Genomic DNA, 23,745 nt, shown 5'->3' with positions numbered 1-23,745 from the left:
CAAGTTTTAAATTCATTCAATCAAGGCCAGGAAAAGTATGTGTTTTTAAGCTTGTACTATTTGTTATTTGTAGCTTTTGAATTGTTATTTTGCTGTATCTGATATTGTAGTGTATTTGTTTTATTATTATGGTTGTGCTTTTATGGTCATTTTTCATGCACCGAATAAAGCTTTATGAATTGGATCATTTTCTGATCTTTACATCATTTCATGCCACTCCGATAGACAGTAGGAGTGCTCCAAAAATATCCCTGAGAATTTGTTTGAAGCTGCATTTACTTTGCATTATATATTGTTCAGGGGGAAAATCTAGCTCATTAGTATGATAAATCCTAAGAAGGCTAGAGCTGCAAACAACTACTTGTGCAGTTGTGTTATTGCTGGAAATAAGCTGCATAACCGCACACATAATAGATACCCTTTATAACCACCTCTACAATTACAAACGTTTTTCCCTTAACTAAATAATTATGCTCATACTTTCCCCATCCCAGTTTCTCACTGTCTCATTTCCCTCTGGCTGCCGTACTGTACATAAAGATCCCTTCTTGATTATATCAATGTTTAATCTTGGAGGCGGACCCCTTAAAATATCTTTGTCTTTCCCTGTGATATGTTCTGCACTATGTTTTCCTTTCTCCTCTTTTGTCATTTATCGCTATCCTTTAGTGCATCTGCCATACCCTCTCATCTTTTTGTTAATTTTGCAGTTTACATCATGCATGCTCTGATTAGTAATGCTCTTGTTAGTTACAGGAGTAAAGAATTTCATCATATACTCACACTGATCCTTTGATTTAGGCCTTTTGTAAAAGCAAGAATATGTTTTTGTACCCTCGGGTATTTGCGCGCTCAATAAATTGCTTAAAATAAAAAATAAATATATAAAGAATTTAGAAGCAGATTACACAGAACATGCCATATCAATTTTGAAGCAAAGCAAACAAATCGTAAGTACAGAGAACTCAAGGCAGTTCTAGGTGAAATCCAGCATAAATTTGTCCTCCAAGGGCGAGGCAAAATCGGTCTGCTGAATACAGAAATCCACATATCCTTTTATAAGACTTTATACACAGACATTCATACATTCTACACAAGTACAGGGTTCTCATGGGAAGCACCAATAGGGAACAAGCAAGAAGAAACATTTCACTATGAAATACATTCAAAGATTTCCTCATGGTAGTAATATATTGGATTTTAGCCATTTTCACATTTTACTTGAGCAATATAATTAATACGTTCTATAGGAATAGCCTGGGATGGTTGACATGTCTATGGTTATGTGTGGTGCGAGAAAGACACTGGGAACGCGTGCTGTTTATTAGTGTAGATCCCAGATTTGCTTTATTTTGAACAAAAGGGACAGCAATAATCATCACACTATACATTGTGATGTTGGTGCAAGATGGAGGACATTGTAAACACAATCTACGGTAGGATAAACTCAATTTATACTACATTTAATGGAAAGATGGAAAACATCTCCCACAACACTAATCATCACAGGAGTACAATACCTATTGTTATGATATCTATGGGGTACAGGATGTAGAGTGGGCTCCAGGGGTTGGGAAGAATCACACATGACTGGAAGAAAGACTACCTTTAATGATAAAACCACTGGTGTTGTTGAGTGATTTTGAAACACATTACATATATTCTTTTCACAAATCTTCACTTTTGTGGCAAAAAACATCCTATTTCACCACCTTATCAATGCCCACCATACAACTATTAATAAAACTGGACTACAGTGGTTCTCCTGCTAAATTATTGTTTGACATTGTTGTATGTAAAACATTTTACAATTGGCCATAGTGTCAACTTCCTGGGTGTTTTTTATTTGATAGTACAAACATTTTACTATGGAACGGATGACGTTTTTGTTGTCTCTTGTTCTTTTGTTTCGGTGGTCCGTAGTTGCATTGGAAGTTCCTGGTGAACTCGAAATCTGTAGAGGCAGGTGTATTTACGTTCGCCCCAGTTGCTCAGTATTCGGAGCTGAATGAATTCAAAGGTTCCTGTATATTCCTAATACAAAAAGGAAAACAAATTGTACCAAAATGTCTTTTATGTATACCTTAATCTCTCGGAATTGAAGAACAGATCACAATTAGTACTATAAAAACAGAAGATAAATCCACAAGGACAAAGATCAGTTAGTGGTTGACAACATCTGACTATTAAGACATTTAATAACAACACCACCCTTATTAGTGTTGTTGTAAAATAGCAGGACAAACAATCAAAAGGGCTTAACCAACAGCTACTGATGAATTAGGGAAATCTGTCCTAGAGTTGCAGGAAACAATTTACAGGAACAAGTTTGAGGCAGACATTAGAAAACAAAATAAAAACCTTTTCAAAGGTCAGAGTCTCCATGCCTGAGAGACTGAATGAGCAATGAGGAGAAAGATACATTTCTGGACAACAGGACTTGATGGAATGCTGCTCTGTATGGGAGAGGTGCTCTCAAGCTGGACTTCATCGCCCGTTAAGCCCGCAAGGAAGAGGGGGACAGCTGTGTGATCGCACCGGTCGGGCGCTATTTAACAGCTTTGCCTGCCTGTAGCGCAGACGCTTCTCTGTAAAGTAGAGGTTTTCCAGAGCTGGACTTCATCGCTTATAAAGCCCGCATTGAGGAGGAGGAAGGATTGTGTTCACGCCCATCTGGTGCTATTTAAGAGCTTTGCCTGCCAGCAGCGCAGGACACAGCTCTGTACGGGAGAGGTGCTCCCCAGCTGGACTTCATCGTCCATATGGCCCGCATTGAGGAGGAGGGGCTGTGTGTTGGGGCTGGTCAGGTGCTATTTAATGCAATTATGCAAGGCATGAAGATTCCTAAAAGTTGGTTAGGTGCGGAAATAATTCCGATTTTTAAAAAGGGTTCCCCACTTCTTCCGACCAATTACAGACCTATAAGTCTGATAGGCATCCCCCAAAAATTTTTTGCGAGAGTTCTCCTCCTCAGACTACAGTCATGGATGGAGGAGAGGGATATTTTGTCTATACTACAGGCTGGTTTCAGAGAAAAATTATCAACTCTGGACCAAGTCTTAAGACTGCAATTATTATACTGGAAAACTGTCTGTTTACAGGGGGGTAGTCTTTATTTAATATTTGTTGATCTTAGATCAGCATTCGACTTGGTCCCGAGAGAGAAACTATGGTCTGTTTTAGGAAGGATGGGGGTTCCTATTTATTTAATACATCTTTTTAAACGTTTACACGAATGCAATTACGCCCAAATTAGGTATGGAAAGGATGGTAATCTTACTGCTCCTATTCCAATTAATCGTGGAGTAAGACAGGGTTGCGTTCTCGCACCCACCCTGTTTAGTCTCTACATTAACGGCCTAATTGATACCCTGTCAGCGGCAAAAGATTTAGATGCCCCCAAGTTAGCCACTCGCAGAATTTCGGCTATGATGTTTGCCGATGACACCCTTTTGGTTGCTAAATCAGCCATGGGGATACAAAAGGTTTTGGATAAATTCGAAGAGTTTTGTAGGGATCGTGGCTTAGAAATAAACCTTCAGAAAACAAAATTTATGGCATTTAATTGTCCAAAAAGCACACGTCCCAATCCATGCCTAAATGGTAAACCGCTCGAAAGGGTGTCATCTTTTGTGTATCTGGGACTTACAATTACTGAGTCTATGGATTGGGGGGCACATATTACAAAATCTACATTAAAACTAGCACAAACCTCAGGAGGGATTATGAAGGTTTTTAACAATTCCAGCAAAAGAAATGTTAGTCCAGCTGTGGAAATTTATAGGGCCCAGGCAAGGGGTGGAGCATTGTATGGTGCAGAATTATGGGGCCACCTAAACACGCCAAAATTATTACAGGTGGAGAACCAATATCTAAGACAATTATTTAGATTGCCCCGTAGTACCCCTTGGGTCCCGTTACGCCTAGACACAGGCATAATGCCAATAGATGAAGTTGTAGGACTTAAACCTATTATGTATTGGCGACGCCTGTGGACAACTCCCGAGCTTATACCTTATAGGGAGGAGCTCACAGAGGTACTAAGGTCTTGTGGTTCTTTGAAAATTCCGTGGTTCAACCATATAAGACTTCTCCTAACTAGCCTGGGTCTTGGAGATTGTTGGCTTCATCCCGAGTCTGCTTGTTTATCAATATCAAAGGGTCAAATGAAGGCTTGCTATAGTGATCACAGATTAGCTCAATTTAATAATTCCTCTAGGATTGGGAAATGTACTAGTGCCTTTTTAGAAATCAAAGCATTTTTTTGCTTTGAACCGGCAATTGATCTCATTACTCCACCTGCAGCCAGGAAGCTCTATTTACAATTCAGATACGGGGTACTCCCATTACGTTGTTTTACATCTAAATGGAGTAAACAAAATCCGACCCATTGTCCTATGTGTGATTACCCCGAGGAAACAGAGCTGCACGTTTTATTCTGTTGTGCTGGATACCAGAAGGCAAGGAGTCGCTGGTTGGCTCAGATCTGCAGGAATCTTGGCACCAGGTCTTGTTCTGAAGCATTTAGGATACTGAAATCTGATACTGGTATCCCAATAGTTTATTCGGTTGCCGGTTTTTTATTTTCGGCATGGTGCACTAGAAGGGCTCATCTGAGATCCCAAAATGTAACTTGATTGTGTAATTCTATGCTGTAATTGTATTTCTTTTATTCATCATTCATGCATTAGTTTTAAACATAGGATTTTTTTCTTTTTTCCTATTTTTATTGAAAAATGCTTTTTAGTCTAATTTATATATTTATTGTTCCATGAACTCTCTAACAAAAATCGTGTTATCTCTGTCCAAATTTTATGACTCAATGATTCGATGATTTTCTAAATTTGAAACTGCATGTATAACTCTATTCTTTTTACTTATGTGTATGCACTTTCTAGGACATTTTGTCCGAAATAAAGTTTTTTGACTATTTAACAGCTTTGTCTGCCTGAGGGCACGTCCAGACACGTGCCCAGGTGAAGAGCAGGGCCGTCAGAGCCTGTTAGAATCTGGGCTTGGCCACCCCCGTCGACCTGTTGTCAAAGATACTATTAATTGTTCATCCTGATTGCCTTTAGATCACTCTTTAAATGTGTCTTGTGCATTTTAGCAACATTTTATTTTTTTCTATTATCACCTGCCCTTCAGCATGAAAGGATGGTTAGGCAAAAACTGGATCCCAATATGAAGGGGGCATCTGCAAAAAAAAGGTCAGCACACTCAAAGGGTTTTTTGAAAAGGCAGTGGGCGCTATTAATAAAGAGATTTGCACCGTTGAAAGATGATTGCCAAATGCCTTAGCACTCATTGATTGCGGGGGCACACATATTTTGCAAGCTGCCTCCACTAGCCAGTTAGCTGAAAATTCTGATTTGAGTGGGGAACCTTTGTGTCACAAAGTGTCAACCTAAGCTAGTGGGGAGTGATTAGCAGAAAGGTGCATCTTCCTCTATTGAGCAGGCTATCAAATCTATTTTTTGGCTATCAGAAGCGAGGGGTCATTTGTAAGTATACCGCTATTTCAACTCAACCTAGCTCAACAGGGAATCTGCCGCCGGATATTATTGGTTCAATGAAAGAGGCTTTTGGGGGTGTTTGTCCAACTCAGAATGGATGTGGAGGCTTTTTTGGATTCTAAGTTGAAGGGTATGTATGATCCCCTTGGGCGTATCAAGAAGAAACTGTGTGATCTGTACAAGAGCCTTGCCTACAGGAGGGGGGGTGAGGCGGCAGGACTTTCATATAACTAATGGAGCCTGCGTGAGAGTCCTAGCTACATCTTGTTCCTTGCGGGACAATGAGGCACCTGGCCCACAAGCAGGGGCTCGGAGACCACATGTAAATCCCCAAACATCTTATAGGAAGGTGAGCTCGGACCCAGGTCTTGCCTATAGGTGAGCTCTCCCACTGGCAGACTGCCCATTTGTCATCATTCTAGCTAATGGTCCAACTTCACACACGGACGCAACTGAGTCTATTGTGGACCTAATTCACACTTTTTTTATTGGATCCATGGGAATTTGAGGTGTCAGGGCAAAATATTTACTGACGTTCTTATGGCAAGGTGGGTGGGTTTGATTGAGGAGTATGCACAAAGAATTTGTGTTAATGTTACCTTCAGAAATCTGAGAACTGTAGGTGATCTGATTAGGATTTTCCTCCAAGTTCAACATAAGCCTGGCATTATCAAGATTTCACCTCTTGGTTATTTTTATAGAGACGTGATTAAATATCCTCAAATTTGGGATGGTTCCTATGGTCTTAAGCCACCTCAACCATCCCCCTATAATATCCATGTTCCGAATCACTTTGCGCCTTTGGGGCAAATGGCTGATAATAATTGACATAGCTGCTGCCCATGTAATAACATTTCACCGCAAACCACATTACACGTCATTTTATTTTGTAAATATTATGTTAATGAAAGACACAGATGGTTGATCCCTTTCCTAAAACAAGGTGGATGGAGGCAATGCCACCCAGCCCTTGTGTACTTACAGAAGTTGGAAAATTGTTACTGTACTGGCTCAGTGATGGGCTTTTTGTTAACCAACGTTTATTAATTTTTTAACAGGTCGTGCAAGAGGCATTACACAGCTTACGCGCCTACAACCTTATAGGCCGGCAGCGAACAGCTTACACACTTCAGAGAGCAAATTCAAAGACAGGGAAGCCCGAGGACCCTAGCGATACCCCGGGAGCAGGCCTATGAGCAGATAGTCACTAGCAAAGGTTCCACTTTAAAGGCACTATGCCCTGCGCGAGCCATCTGTCCGACAGGCAAGTTTGGAATATTACAACATTTGTCAAGCTAGCTCAACCTAATTGAACTTCACCAAGCTCGCCCTTAAGGGCCAATGACCCTACGTTCTAAAGATCTCAAATGCCACAGTTGTTATACATTCCCATGAGAGCGTAGCTGTATCCGCATGCAGTTTGTCTAGCATATCGTACAATTCAGCCATGACAAGCAGTGCATCTCAACATACCGTGTCAAGCCAAACGAACAGCGCATAGGTATACCTTCCATCATGCCCTCTATAATACCCCATTCATAGTCTGCAGTAGGTATAGCATGAGAGGACTGGTAACCGCTAGATGCTGTGCGGTATAGGCTCACCAGCTTCCAACAGTATCTTATTGGGTATTGCGTAGTTCAGCAACCAGCATGCAGGTTATGGCACAGTAACAACAGATTAGGAACCACTCTGTCCTCATTGCGCTGTGTTCGCGCTAAAGCCATTCGCCACTGCACCTGCATCAGAAATTTAGGTAGGAGGCGGCCAACCAGCAAACGGGGGGGGTCAGAACAAGGGAATGGGAAGGAGGGGGTGGGCTTTTTAAAGGGTGTGCTACGAGTCAGGAAATGTTTAAACAACTAAACTGTTAAATCCGTTACAGGTTTGATCTAGTCAGGGCGATACCATTGCCTAAGAAATTTTACATGGTTTACATGAACTCATCTTTATTACCTTGAATACATTTCCATTTGATGCGTAATGACGCTTTTTATATGTAACCTATGTCTTGATTTTTAATTGTTATTTTTATCAATATGTCTGCTTTTATGATTTTAATTTCTAAAATCGAATAAAGCCTGGTTTTGATTTGATTTGATTTGACATAGTGTCTGTCAGGGGTCTGAGCCGTGCCCAGGCCCGGAAGCCAGCTATAGAGTAGGCCATTTGGTTTGTGGCTTGAAACCAGCCAGCGATATAGCTAATATTGATTGTCCCACAATGGCCAACTCCAAATCTAGAAGCCTAGACATGGGAGCAGGAATCTCAACCAAGACATCACGCAAGAGGTCAAAATACTTTTTTGGAACATTGCTAGCCTTGCCAGTGAGAATTGGGTTACCTTTATATATAATTTTGATATTAGTTTTCTTCATGAGACTTGTGCCACTGATGACTTATTCTGAACAGCTATGTTTCCTATTCAGTTTCAGCAGTTCCATCTCCCTCTGTCAGGGCAAAGGTAGGGCTAACTTCTTGATTTAGAGTAACCCTAGTGAGTAAAATTAGCCTGGTTTGCACTGATATCACTTTAGTGCTAGTTTTTTTATCCACCTAGCCTAATGGTTTGAGTATTTTATTAACTTTTATAATGGGTGAATTGGGTCTGACTTTAGTGCTATAATTAAAATGCTTTATGATTTTATCACAGGTGATGATAAACTTGCTCCTTTGCTCAAAGGGTACCAGCTTATTTTGGGCTGTTGTTTTAGCATAAAACAGGGGCTCACACAGGAAGATAATGTTAACACTCTAGTTGATACTATCAGCCCAGGGCATGTATGCCTGTGCAAGGACCAGAGAGCCCAAGCACTTTCCCAATTTATCACATTTTTTGGCTTCATTAATGTCAGTTAACTGAAGTATTCTTTCTGCCCCTCAAAAGCAAACACACCTTTGTGAGGGGGGAGTATGGATCAGTCATTGATCACATTTTTGCATCTTGAGATCTAATGGACTGGACCTATGGGGGAGGAATTGGGGAAAGAATATAGCGAACATGGAGTACCATAATTTTGGCTCCATCCTTTTACGTTTGGTTAGGCGACATATATATTTACATTTGGCGTTATGTACTCGTGTGATGCAACAATATTAATGAGATATGGTGCACCAAAGGTATGGAAAGTGCATTTATTGTGTGTTTTTGATATACATGTGTGTGCATATAAACAATTTTCCTTTTTAGAAACATTTAGATTGCTGATATTGATCTTCTGTAGGTTTAGATTGTAAGGTGATGTGCTAAAAGGCATTTAATGCAGTGCATGTGCCAGAGATTAGTGAGAATGAGTCATATATGTGTTCAATGCGTTCTTTCCAAATTATGACCAGTTGTCGTTTTTAGTTAATAATATACGTATTAGTTTATTGTGCTACTTATAAGAGTGCAGTATAATATAGTTTGATTCCTTCATTAAAGATTTTCATTTATGGGATTATATGTAGGTGTAGAATTGATATGCATTTAAAGAAACTGCTAAAATTAGCATGACTGTGGGTCTTAAGCTTACAGTTGAGTCATTTGATATTAACGTGAAGTTTACTTTCTGCATGTTTTCTCCTCTGCAGGTGCAGACCAAAGGCATTCCTTAGTTAATGAAAAGCATATTGTATTTCTGAGATAGTGAGGAGAAGAAGAACTGGCCAGGTCAAATAATTTTATTGAAGAACAAAGGGAGCGTTACCAGTTGGTACTATCAGATGAAGGAAGGAATCCGAGGACACTTTGGTACCAGAGACTGGAATATGGGAGTAGTGTTCAAGGCAGCAAGTTTATTTCTTAGTAATGTAAAAGTACCGTGATGTGTATGAGGTCATATTCTCGAATGTTCTTTGTGAATTTTAATTAGTGAACCCACCTTGGGGTTAGTCAAATTTCCTTTAGACTTAGAGAGGTACAGACCTCTCTTGACATCTCTAATTATGTGGCTTTATGCTATACATGATTCCTTACCACAGAACTTCTACAGTTGTTCTGATGCAGACACATTTGATGAAAATTCGATATCAGATGAAACCACAACCTAGACCCGTGCCATTTGAAGTGCTTAACGCTAGGGAGCGTGATGCTCATTCCAGAGAAAACGAGAGATATCAGAGGCAAGCGAAAAAAGCAGTGCATACTTATGCAGATGTGAGTTGGGATGCAAAGCAGAAAAGATGGAAAACTGACATGTTAGAAGGAGTGAAAATGTACCCATTATTACAAAACAGAGAAGTGGAAAGAGGGACTGAAAAGAGAAAGAAGAATATAACAAAAAAGTCCAGAGTGTAAAATGAAGACAGAGATATCAATACTAGTGACAGTCTTCTAGATATATTGATGTCTGACCAACCATCTCTGTATAATGATATTCGAGCAGTGGGAGGTGGGAGCGATGCTGCAGATGAGAATACTGGATTGCCTACTGCACCAGTAAGTATGAGTCCTGATATGGTAGGGATTTCTCCGGTGAAGAAGGACCAGAATGTGATGGGGACTAATACAGTGAATCAAAAAAAGATAGGAGGAAATTCAGGGGCTTGCGTTTTTGGGACCCCAACTGTTTGTACAGTCCCAGATACACTTACAGTTTCCATTGGACCATTGGTTTCTATATATAAACCTGGTACAAGGGGAAATGGGATTCAAAACCCAGCTGTCCCCGGTCAACAACAATCACTAGAAGTTACACCCATGAGTCAGAGGGTGGCAGAATTTGGTCCTTTAAGTGTGATTAATAAAAGTTCTGCTTGTGGTGCAAGTGCAGACCCATCCGTGCATCATGACTGGATTTTAACCTTTAAGGTCACTACTGGGTTTACCAAATCTGGGTTCATTTACTTGGGAACCACTTTTAAATATACATAGCAGAACACTTCCAGGAATTAGAAGACTTTTTGAAAGTCCTTAATGTTAAAGTAAATGAAAGTGGGAGTACAGACGTGAGCCAGGGAACTCTTCAGTCCACCATGAAAATAAACTTGGTGGATGTGGGAAAATTGAAGTCGGAAATAGATGAAATGATAAGTGGTTGTCTTGCACTGGATCAAATAGAAACTGATCAGCAGAGTGAACTGTTGTTAATGAGTAAGGATGTTCCTAAGAGAGCAAGACAAGCCCATGACAAATTATCCGAATTAGCTCAGAAATATGAAGTTGATCTGGAGCCAACAAAGGCTATACAGAAGAGCTACTGACTCTCTTTTAGTGATCAGGATATGGAAAATATGAGAATACCAGGGATGAAGATGCAAATTTGGGAATGAATCCACAGCATTCAAATTTGAAGTGAATTAGAGAAGTTGTGAACACTGGACTGCACCATATACTGTACCCCGAAAGAAATAGAGCTACAAACCCGTGATGAGGACATTGCCTTTGAGTTAGCAAATCAGAATTTGATTATTGGAATGTATCCGATAATGACAGAAGATTTTCCTTTAGATCTCAGAGATTCAATGAGACCAGACATTTGGGATTGTTTAGGAAAGGATATTCGGCTCAGTAAAGGATTTGAGCCTTTCAGTATACAGATGAAACCAAATGTGAAGTATCCCAGAACACCGCAGTATAATTTGACCCCTGACATGATTGCTGGGATAATTCCAGTGATTTAGACAATGATTAAACAAGTTATACTGAACAAGACCATGGGAAGTCCATGTATCTCCCCTAATATGGACCTGCATCAGCCTAGTGGTAAGTACCACTTAGTACGCAAGAGCAATGATATTCTGATTCCCTAATGTCCTGTGGTACTGAATCCATCTGTAATATTGTTTTAAATTCCATGTGAAGCTGAGTGGTATATTGTTATTGATTTGTGCTAGGCATTTTTCTGCATACCCTTACATGAGGACAGTCAGTTCCTCTTTGCTTTCAGGCTCGGCAGCCGTGTTTTTGGCATGGTGCTGAGTAACACAAGGGTATATGAATAGCACTTACATTTTTAACTAGATTCTCAAGAAGAATTTGGAGACTCTCATCATGCCTTGTAACTCTTTCCTAGTCCAATATGTTGATGACCTGCTACATGCATCAAATACTCATGAAGCATGCAAAACTGACCCTATTGCATTGCTAAACCACTTGGCTGAGAATGGACATAAGGTGTCCCCTAATACATTGCACTGCTGTTTGAGAGCAGTGCCACATCTTAGTCATCATATTGAGAAAGGTGCGAGAAGGGTGTCACAAAAGAGAATTTCAGCAATCATGCAAATGAATCTGCCAACAACGCAGAAAGAAGTCAGTATGGTTTGGGGAATGGTTGGCTCCCCAACCTTTCCCTTATGGCCAAGCCTTACAATATAGACACCTCTAATCGATCTATAAAATAGCATGCTCAGGTAAGAGGAAGATTGTGTCAGATCCAGTGCCTTGGGACAATGATTATTTGATGGATTTCCTAGAGATGAGAGAAAGTCTCTGCTGTGCCCCAGCACTAGGAATACCTGATTACAACAAAGCTTTTTAACTTTTTTGCAGTGAAAGAGAGGGCTGTGCTCTTTCAGTGTTAACATAGAAACATTGAGGTGCCCGAAGACCAGTTCCTTACTTTCAGCCACGTTATATCCAGTAGTTGCAGTGCTGCCTGGTTGCCTTAAAGCGGTGGCAGAAACAGGTGTCAGCATCAAAACGTGTGGAAGTATACTAATGGGTCATCCCATAACTGTATATGTTCCTCATTCTGTCAAAATGTTGTTAACAAGGACACAGCACCTCATAAACAGTAGCCTGACCCAATATGAGCTGATCATACTGGTGGCTGAAAATGTGTCCTTAAAGAGGTGTTCTGTTTTGAATCCTGACACTTTGCTACCCCTTACTGAGAATGACAATGATGATGGTGAAGTGGAGCATGACTGTCTCAATGTCACTAAACTATGCACCAAGCCAAGACTAGATATACAAGATGAACAACTACCTGAATCTGATTACGTATTGTTTGTAGATGACTCATGTTTATGAGATCACTAAGGAAATTTGAGAGCTGCTTATGCAGTCTGTAACATTACAGGAGTAGTGGAAGCTGCTTGGCTTCAAAGTGTAGTCTCCGCACAAGTATCTGAATTGATTGCTCTTACCTGAGCATGCTATGTTACATATTGATAACAGGTGACTATACTTACAGATAGTCAATCCTGCTTTGGTGTGGTGCACAATTTCGGACAGTTATGGCCCCAGAGGGGATTTATGACGTCATCAGGATCCCCTATACGTAATGGTGAACAGGTAAGAAAACGTTTTGCAATTGCCTGAGCAAGTTGTGGTCATAAAATATTCTGCACAGTGGAAGGAGATGACTATGTGACAGTCGGCAAAAGATATGGGGACAAATTTGCAAGGTACTGTGCTTACAATGCTTGCACATTTAATGGAGAGTATGTAAATGAACAAACAAACAGATGAGACCAATTACAATATTTGGCTTACAGCAGCTGATGATTGGGAAGAAGTTAAGAGGTTACAAGAAGAGGTGTCAGAAGCAGAGCAGCAGAGCTGGGTAAACGCAGGTTGTGTTAAAAGAGATGAAGATGAAATATGAGTTTCAGGAGATGGCAGACCTGTGTTGACAAATGGTTTGTTGCCGCCAATGGCTAGACATTGCCATGGTCCGAAGCATGTAGGGAGGGATGCCGTGGTTAGATTGTTTTGCCAAACATGGTTTAATCCACGGTTCAGGTTGATGACAGAAGCGTTACGTCATAGATGTGTTGTGTGACAACAGAACAATGTAGGGAAAAGATCTGTAGTGACATTGAGCCACATAGGTGGTCCCTTCAACTGGGTGCAAATGGGCTTTATTGAGGTGCCTATGTGCAACAGGTTGAGATTTCTGTTGGTTGAGGTGTGCATTTTCTCACAATGGGTTGAGGCGTATCCCACCAGAAGGAAGGATAGTCTTACAGTAGCAGAGCTGGTGTGGAGGAAGTTGATACCAAGGTACGGCTTCCCAACTTCTTTGGAATTGGACCGAGGGATGCACTTCAATAGTGAAGTGCTGAAGATGCTGTGTGCTGCCTTGCAGGTTGAACAGAGACTACATTGTAGTTGCCGACCTGAGGCTTCAGGTCTTGTGGAGCAGGTTAATGGGACGCAGAAATAAAGACTTGCCAAAGTGTGTGCTTCTATGTCTTTGAAATGACCAGATTCTTTGCCGTTGTTAGTCTGCGCTGCACACCTAATCATAGGACAGGACTGTCTCCCAATGAGCTCATCATGGGAAGGGCAATGAGACTGTCAGCTGTACTAGAAATGTGCTTGTGAACATTACTGATAGCCTGACACTAGATTACTTCAGAGGATTGGCTGACGTGGTGCATTCTGTGACCAATCAGGTTGAACCTGCTACAGCCTCACCAAACCAGGAGCAGTGCCATGGCCGAGACTGGGTGGTGGTGAAGAAGCATGTACACAAGTCAAGCTTGGAGCCTCATCTACGAGGGCCATACAAAGTCATACTCATGACTACAACTGCTGTGAGGTGCAGAGGTTTCTCAAATTGGATCTATGCTGCCCATACTCGCAGGGTTCCGAATCCCCTTGATGAAATAACAGCACCTCTTCCAGAGGAGCCAATGGTGGTCTACATATCATCGGAGCAGGTTAATCAAGCTGGAGGTGAACAGACAGAAACTGAAATAGCAAGTGATTGGCCTGAGGAGGGTTCTAGAGAGTTGGATGATGAAACTGGTGAAGGAGATACTACTCCAGTGGTCATAACAGAGATAGACTCAGACCCTGATGACGAGCCTAGTACTAGATAACCGCAAGGGGCAGCAGGAGAATTTTGCCTTTGCCTGAGAAGGCAGGAGAGAGGGAGACTAGTCCGGCAAGAAGAAAAGGCTCTCTCAATTATCCCAGAGGATACAGAGCATACAGATCTGAGTGAAGGAGAAGAAAATACAACACTCAGGAGATCAAAGCGAGCAAGAGTGCCCTGCCAGATGTGCTCATCCCCTTAACTGACATACTTCCTTGTAAATGACAGAGAGAATTAGATATGGGAATGTTAGAATCATTGTGAAAGTTGAAGTGAAACTTCAGGAACTTGATCCCCAGTTTGATCTTCCCTTTGAACTTCCTTTGTTGACAAGACAAAGTGCCTTGAGACATCTTATCTTTGATGTGGCTGAATTTCCCTTTTTGGATGTAAACGAGTTTCCTGTGTTAGTTGATGAACTGAAGCATTCCATACTTGGAATAATAGTGAGTGAACTAGAACTGTTTATTTCTAAAGAAATGTATAAACTTGGTATGGAAGAAAGGAAGAGTACAGAGAACCTAGGGAGTCAAAGGAGCCTATGGTTGTCCTTTAGAAGAGCACAAAGTAGGGCGAATGAAGATTGATGAAGATTTCTGTATATCGTTTGAAAATAGTTTTTGCTGTTTGCGCAGTTGAAAACCGACAGACAAGCCTCTGCAGCTGCTACGTTCCACCCAAGGTTTAGATTCCAAGAAGTAACGGAAGCCAATTTTAATACCAGTAGTCATAGATACATCATAGCAAGCACACTAATGGCTTTAGTTGTAGTATTAGTTATAGTGTTTATAGGGTCATATTCAGCTGCAGAAAGCTCAGTCGAATTTAAAAATCTACTGTTGCCCCAATTACGCAAACATTCTTCTGATAGTAACATGCAGTATGGGAGGTTAGGAAATTACACACAGATGTATCGAGAGGGGATTATACCTCAAATGTATATTTTAGATTGCTTTATGAGTATATAGATAAGATGAATGCTAGAAGTTGTTATGTCTGTACTCAGTTTCCCACATTTGCTTCAGAGGGAATTATCTGTCATTCTCTCTCCCTCTGACATATGGTATTTCTTGCAGTCTTCTATTAAGTATATTTTATGGAGAAGGCAGTTTCCAATATAAACTTTTGAATTATGATGTAGTTCTTCCACAAGTTCACCCTATGAAACATTTAAATAAAAATACATATTTTAAAAGTGCAGAGATTGCAGGCAAATATTTTGTTTAACTCAATTCACTAGACACTGCATATGCACTTTGATCTAATTTGACCTGTTTAATATAAGATGTGGATTTTGGTGGAGGATAGATTGAGAGACTTAAAGTCTCAAAATGAACCTGATAAGCCTCTTAAAAATCACGAGTGGAGTAGTGAAGAAATTGAACCTCAGGAAAAAGGAAATTTACCCACCCTAGTTTTAGATTGGAAACACATAGGAAAGTTGTGTATATAAGTTGATCAGAGGTATATAGATACGTGATTCTAGGAGAGAGCGAATGTGAATGCACATTTGAAGCGAGGGGGAAAAATTCTCGTTTCGTTGCGGGACAGGATCCTGTGGGTCCTGGAGTCTATTTTATTGGTGAACAGAATATGTATTTTAAGTTGCCTGATGGATTGCATGGTACCTGTTATCTTGGCATAGTTTTCCTGAAGATTTATTTTGTGGAGCATTTTAATGATCCTGTATGGGAAGAGAAATACAGAACTAAACATGGTGTTAGTGTAGCAGAGGTAGTAGGAAATATTTTTTGATCATAATCCAATCTGTGGAAGTAATTCTCAATGATTTGAAAATTAGAAATCTCTCTACAACAGTGGGTAAATTGTCTACTAGTACTGCAAATTCCTTATTACTTGTAAAAACTGAGATGATTGCGATGAGGTCCATGGTTGTGCAAAACCAACTTGAGTTGGACCTTTTGCTTACAAAGGAGGGCAGAGTCTCTAGATAATGTTAAATGTCAAGCAAGGATGTACTTCTATCCCAGACGAAAGTAAGGATCTGGAGAAATACATTAAGACTATATCTGAGTTGACAAAGGATTTGAAAGAGTTGGAAGCATCAGGTGCTTGGGAAGCCACTGGAAATGGATTTGATTTGATAGGCCGATGATTTGGAAGCTTGGGAAATTGAATAATGGGCACTAGTTTGAAACATCTTTTATTATTCACCCTTTATGCAATATTCCTACTTTTGATCTTTAAAGGATATCAACTTGCACAAGTTTGACAGGGAGTGCAGGGAGTGAAGAGGAAGAGAGGAGATGTGGAGGTAAAAGGTCAGAGCAAATATTATGAGTATATGAACCCTCTAGAGGAGCCTAGACAAAAGATGCTCAAGACCACTAAGTTTTGATTGGTCTTATTGTAATCTTGATCACCATCACAGAGAGGGATTGGAGTAACATAATTTTGGCTCCAACCTTTTACGTTTGGTTAGGCGCCATATATATTTACATTTGGCCTTATGTACTCGTGTGATGCAATTATACTAATGAGATATGGTGCACCAAAGGTATAAAACGTGCATTCATTGTGAATTTTTTATATATATATGTGTGTGCATATTAATGCTTTTCCTTTTTACAAACAGCTGGATTGCTAATATTAATCTTCTATGCATTTAGATTGTAAAGTGGTGCTCAAAAATGCATTTAATGTAGTGCATTCGTCAGGGGTTAGTGAGAATTAGTCATATGTGTGGTCAATGCTTTCCTAATAAATTGTTACCATTTGTCGTTTTTGGTTAATTATACATGTTTTAGTTTATTGTACCACATTTAAGAGTACAGCATAATATAGTTTGATTCCTTCATTCATTTATGGGATTATATGTAGGTTGCAGAGCTAGCTAATATGCAATTAAAGAAATTGTTAAATTAGCTTGACAGTGGGTCTTAAGCCTACAGTTGAGACATTTGATTTTAACGTGAAGGCTATTTTCGACATGTTTTCGTCCCTGCAGGTTCAGACCAAAGACATTCATTAGTTAGTGAAAAGCAAATTACAGTTCTGAGATAGTGGGACAGGAAGAACTGGCAAGGTCAAATCATTTTAATGAAGAACTGGCAAGGTCAAATCATTTTAATGAAGAACAAAGGGCGTGTTACCAGTTGGTATTATCAGACAAAGGGAGGAATCCAAGGATACTTTAGAAGCGGCGGAGACTTGAATATGGGAATAGCGTTCATGGCACCAACTTTATTTTTGTGTAATGGATAAGTACTGTGATGTGTATGAGGTCATATTTCTTGAATGTTCTTTGTGCCTTTTAATTAGTGAACCTACCTTGGGGTTATTCAGATTCTCTTTAAACATAGAGAGAACCAGTCATCTCTTTATATCTCTGATTGTGTGGCTTGATGCTAAACATGATTCCTTACCAATAGCACTTCTACAGAGGTTCTGATGCAGACACATTTCTTGCTTCCTTGAATTAATAGGGGAAACACAAAAATACCAGCCCTTATGTCAAATCTGTCTGCTAATCATCTCAATACAGTCTTTAAATGTCTTGCCCTTTCTGATGACCACCAGGGTGTGGCTAATCAATTCGCCCAGCTGGGTCTAAACATAAGTCATTTGCTTATGAAGCCCATTAGACCCAGGAATCACACAGCCAAATGGTTTCACCAATCAGCGAGAAGGCCTTGGCAAATTTACATAAGGCGCTGAAGGGAAAGCCCAGGAACAACTGTAAAATACATCAGTGCAGAGCAGAGTATAAGGTGACCCAACAACACAGGTGCAATGAGATCCAAAATGAATCCTGGGGGAGGCTAGTTTTGGCTTGTAGACCGAAAGATACCAGGGCTTTCTGGGCAGTGGCTAATCATATTAAGTCTCAGGGTGCTAAATAAAACTCTGCTATTACTTTCACTAGCCCCAAGGTTTGGGTTAACCACTTTAAAGTTTTATATGTTTCTGGCAATTCCACTCAGCCAATTGAGGAGCAGGTGGTTTTCCCCCTAGCCTTGGAATTTACTCTCAAAGAAATTTGTGAGGTTACTATAAAGGTGCCGATTCCGATCCGTTAAAAAAAAACGCCGTTCCGAATACACAAGCGTATGGAAAATGTCCCGTACGGAGTGAACTTTGTACGACCCCTACATTGGGTACACTTGTGCCCAGGTTACAAGTCGTACGGCCCCCCCAGCCTCCCCCCAACCCGCGTATGTCTGCACCGTACCCCAGGCGTACCCACCCACCCGCGTATGTCCGCACCATACCCCAGGCGTACCCCAATTCTCGCGTATGTACAGACCGTACATACGTGGGTGGGGTGGTAGGTGCGGACATACGCGGGTGGGGGGGTATGGTGCAGACATACGCGGGTGGAGGGGTATGGTGCGGACATACGCACCGTACATACGCACTGTTGGCCTATGTACGGTGCGTACCCCAACAGCGCTTATGTACGCACCGTACATATGCAATGTTGGGGTACGCACCATACATGATGACACATACGATGTGGTTGATGGCGTGTACGTCGCGTACCGGGCCCCCTTTTCATCGTGCATCGCAGCGTACTTCGCTTTTCCGGCACTTTTAGGCTCCCGTAAAAAAATTGCCGTGCGGAGTGCTGTAGGTGCGAATAGTACTTGCTGGTCTGTAAAACGCTGCCTGACTCTGTGCGGACGTCACGTACGCGCTGTCCAGGATCAGAATAGTAGGTATTTTTTATCCCTACAGTGTTTTTTACGATTCGTACGGAAATGGTATTTCTGTACGAGTTGTACTTGCTGGTTTGTAAGGTGGATTTCCCGGGTACGAGTCGTATGGAGAATACGCTCCGTACGACCATTCGTCCCCGGGTTTTACAGGATCGGAATCGGCACCTAAGTCTCCTTCTGACAAACCCCGGTGCCTGAGGGTGTCCCTATGGACCTTTATAAATCTCTACCATAGTTCTGGGTCCCCTTGCTGTGCAAGTTTTTTAATGCCCTTGTTAAAACGGCCCTTCCAGATTATTGGCATACTGCCATTATAGTATCCATTTTTAAAAAGGGCAATTCCCAACTGCTAGGCAGTTATCAGTCATTATCTTTGCTGGGCTCTGCTGTGAAGCTTGCTGGGAGAGTTGTCCCTGAGAGCCTTTTAACATGGATTAAGGAGTCGGACACGCTGCTAGAGGTGCAATATGGTTTCTGTGAGGGACTTGGCACGGTGGAGCAATGTTTGGCTTGGCACTTATTGATTAGTAAATATACCATTGTTGAGCATGGCTCTATCTGCCTGGCCTTCATGGACCTGACCTGTGTCTTTGACAGTGTGGTAAGATCCAAACTGTAGGAGACTCTAAACAATTTTAGGGTGGATAGTGGCCTAGTGGAATTTCTGCTGGCCCTACACTATGTCCTAACAGCTTCAGTAAGGTTCGGCCCATCGGGTGAGTGTACCAACAGCTTTAAGCTGGGGAAGAGGGTGCACCATGGCTGTGTCTTGGCTCCAATTTGATTTCTTTTGTATATCAATGGACTAGGCTTCGTCCTCTCATAAAAAATCTCAGACGCCCCTTTAATATGCAAGAAAAAGGTCCAAGTATTACTGTATGCCAATGATGCCATATTAATTGCTAGAACCCTTAACATCCTAAGCACCTTGTTTCAGGAGTTTGTTTCTTTTATGGGTCACTTGGCCTTGCAACTAACTGACCAAATCATTCACCATGGCCTGCGGCTCCAGGCACTATAAGATGCACAATGTATATTTGTGAGGTCACCCCTTGGTTCCAAGCAGGCTTTTTTGTATCTGGGTGTTGTGCTTGATGCCAGGGTGAATTGGGGACCCTACACAACTAAAGGTCCTAATAGATTAATGAGTGTGATGGGGCCTATTTATAATCTAACATGCTGTATTGGAAGAAAACCAGAGCCCGACCTTTTGGAGATCTATAGGGGGAATCGCTTTCCCATTCTTACTTATGGGATGGGCATTTGTGGTTACTTAAATACCAACTCCCTCCCGGGTAAACGTAACAGGGTGCTTAGGCAATGCCTGGGAGTTCCCCCTACCTGTTCAACTTTAATTGTACACCAAGAGCTTGGGTTGAGTATGTGCACATATTATCAAAATGGCTCCCATTGCCATGTGGTGTGCAGTATGGACAAATCCACACACATCATTCAACAGGGAGGTCATTTTAGACTGCCTCTCATTTGACAGAGGAATTAAAATCCTCTGGTCAAAATATATTAAGTAGGAATAGATTAATCTGGATAGGCCGGCCCTTTTGTCTATTCCAGCAGCCATGACCAACTCTGATTTGGTTTGGGCCAAGAAAACTTTTAAAGCAATGAGGCATCATCAAATGGAGGAAACCAAACTTTCATAAAGTTCAATTAGGGAGTATGTGAAGCTTCAAACCATGCCAGCCTTGCAGCCATAACTTGAGTGGGTTGACAGCACTTGGGACAGATTGCTGTTAACTAAATTCAAGCTGGGCTTTGTGAGATGGCACTTCGGTCTTACTATGAGTCAATTTGATCCACCTAAAGTTTTAATTTGTCCATTCGATTAATCTTCTACCCAGAACTTGCTTCACTTTAATGTTTTTTGTCAGTTTTATTCTGTCTTTGATAAAATATTTTTTATTTCAGCTTTAAAGGTGAGTAGAATAAGAAGATGTGGTGCTGCCCTGGTTTATCTACAACAGTTATATTACTGTTCCCTGTGTGCAAATATTTGTTCCTTTTTGTAAATGTACTATTGTCAAACAAAATCTATGTTACTTCAGCACCTTATGCTGCTGGAATTGTGAGGTGAAATTTACTTTTTTTGAAGTGCCTACGCTGCGATTTTGCTGTTTTTGACTGTTATTGCTTTCAGGAGGTATTTTGTATAAGGCAATGGTTTTAAAAGGTGTTTTTACTGAAAGAAAATACATGTTATCCTTGCACTTTATGATGTCAGACCAATGAAGTCTCTCATTAACTACTTTCTTAAGTGCATATGCCCTGCTGTGTTTTTGTTGTTTTAAAATATTTCTGCTTTTGGGGGGCGTGGTTTGGATGCCAACTAAGATGGCCGCCTGAGCTCGGAGCTCCGCTGCACCGAGACGGATCTCCTTTGATTCTCGGTGGTTTCTGTATCGTCCCAGCGACTTCCTTTGCAGCTCCGGGGAGCGGAACAAGGCGTGCGACCGGTGAGACTACAATAAGCAACTACTTTGCCTGATATGCTTCGTTTCACCGTGATTTGTCGGCGCCTCAGCGCGTCCGCCATTTTGAGACCTAGGCGACGCTCGTGTGAGGCTGGAGCGCATACATGTCCTCTATCTCTTGACACGGCGAAGATGCGCTAAACCTGATGTTTTTCTCACACACGCAGTATGTTCCTGTGTTACTGCACGTGTTGCTCCTCTCCTTGTCACACTTAATAAAACAAGCGCGCACCAGTCCAGTCGTTAATGCTATGAGGCAGACGTGATTACAATTGGCCTGTTAGAGGAACATTTTCTCAGAACTCTTCAGTAGTGAGCCGCGAAGGATCATTCTACCAATATATTATACAAAGAACCCAACACTGCAGCATAGCGCTTTCGTGTTTGAGGAGATCTCAGATTGCTCACTGACTGGCACACTATCGTCTAATGGTTTTACATCTGCCGGTTTACGTCAAAGGGCGAAGTTGTGTCAGTATAGCCAGCATGGACTTGCAGTTTTTGTAAACGCGCTTGAGTAGTATGTTCTTGTGCGTCAGTCGTCGCACTATCCACGATAGCGGCAAATGATATATTTTGAGCAGTTGTGTTTGGGTTTAGTGAGAGGCCATTATAAATGTTAAAGTAAACTTCAAATGTCATTTTGAAACCAACCGAGGATTTATATGTGAAGTACCTAGTGGAATAATGGTCTTTCAGCCCTTCACCAGAAGCGTGGCTCTGCAGTTGATTGGGACGACCACTTGAGCCTTGAGCTTGGAGCACTGCTGCCCCGCAGTAGTTTTTTTTATTTTTTTTATTGTTCACGGTGGTTCCTGCGCTTCTTCGTCGCGCACCTTGGTAGTTCCTGTGCTTGGAATACGACGCGCACCTGTAGTTTGGTCTTCGTTCATTCCACTGTCTGGGAGCTCAGGTCTCTATGGGCAAACTACGCAATCCAAAATTTGTTTTTGTGCCCTCGAAGTGCTCTCCTGTGGCCCCTTCTTCTTCTTCCTCAACGGCGGGCTCCTCTTCTACCACAGATCAAATGGCGACAGCAGCACCCAACCGTCCCTCTTCGTCACAGCCAACTTTCAACAAAGCTTCTCCTCCTACCACATCATCTAAGCGCTTGAAACAGGACTCTCCTCCCCTAGATAAGTCGCCATCTCCTATATCCATGGAGTTATTACTGGAGGAGATACGTGCTTTACGTCCGTTTGTAGAGGAGACCAACACTAAAATGCAGCTTTTTGAAGCAAAGTGGTCAACTATGGAAAATCGTGTGTTATCCATGGAGCAGCAGGTTACAGAAATCCATACTAACTCTCAACGTATTTCTTCACTAGAAAAATCTGTTCTTGCCCTCCAACAACATGCAGAGGATTTAGAAAATAGAAATAGGAGGAATAATCTACGCATTTATGGTCTGCCGGAGTCTTTGGAAGGAGATGACCCTTTCTCGTTATTCTCCTCTTTCCTTCTGATGCTTTGGACCTCCCTGCTACCACTTCTTTAAGTATCCAAAGAGCTCATAGACTTGGTCCTCGTTCATCGTCGTCAACAAAGCCGCGAGGAGTCATCATTCTGTTTCTGAAATTTACTGATCTCCTTTTAGTTCTTTCTGCAGCTAGATCCAAACGCCAAGGGCCATATGTAGGAAGCCAAATACCGGTCGGTAACGGCCGATTTTTGGTAAATATCCCATTACCGACCGGTATTTAGGCTTTTGCTATGTAGGGGGCATATTTCAGGATTCGGTAATTTACCGAATCGGTAAAATTACCGAATCGATAAAATTACCGATTCGGTAAATACCGAATCCTGAAATGATATGTAGGGGGAGTGTCTCGTCGGTGTGTGGATTCGTTATTTACCACCAACTAAAAGTTGATGGTAAATGACGAATACCTGTAAAAAAGCATTATTGTGCTATTTGAAATGTGCAATGTGGCAGACATACATGCCCTTAGGGCATATATGTGCGCCACATGTGCACACATGCACGAATCAGGGGTGCAACAGGGTGTCAATGTGACACCCTGCCACCCATGATAATGCCTCCCCTATTACCGATTCGGTATTTACCGAATCGGTAATGGCAACTGGCTTCCCATTCATTCCTATGGGCCTCCAGGCCCATAGGAATGAATGGGAAGCCAGTTGCCATTACCGATTCGGTAAATACCGATTCTTAAATACCGATATTTACCGAATCGGTAATAATTTACCTACATTACATTTACCGATTCATAAATACCGAATCGGTAAAATTCGATATTTAAGAATCGGTAAATGTAATTTACCTACATATGGCCCTAAGTCTCTT

At 41.4% G+C, this 23,745-nt stretch overlaps 1 protein-coding gene across 1 annotated transcript in view; it reads right to left on the bottom strand.

Annotated features, from left to right (window-relative positions):
- Positions 1–1,552: 1,552 nt before the first annotated feature.
- The window catches only part of LOC146798371 (SUN domain-containing protein 3-like), a 69,408-nt gene continuing 47,215 nt past the window's right edge, over positions 1,553–23,745 (bottom strand). The window contains exon 5 of the mRNA XM_085625636.1: positions 1,553–2,034. Within this exon, the coding sequence (XP_085481762.1) occupies positions 1,867–2,034 (168 nt within the window). The 3' untranslated portion in view covers positions 1,553–1,866. The remainder of the gene's footprint in view (positions 2,035–23,745) is intronic.

Source organism: Triturus cristatus, chromosome 9 (assembly GCF_964204655.1).
Source record: "Triturus cristatus chromosome 9, aTriCri1.1, whole genome shotgun sequence".
NCBI classification, from domain to species: Eukaryota; Metazoa; Chordata; class Amphibia; order Caudata; family Salamandridae; genus Triturus; species Triturus cristatus.
This window is presented reverse-complemented; position numbering and strand designations above follow the sequence as displayed.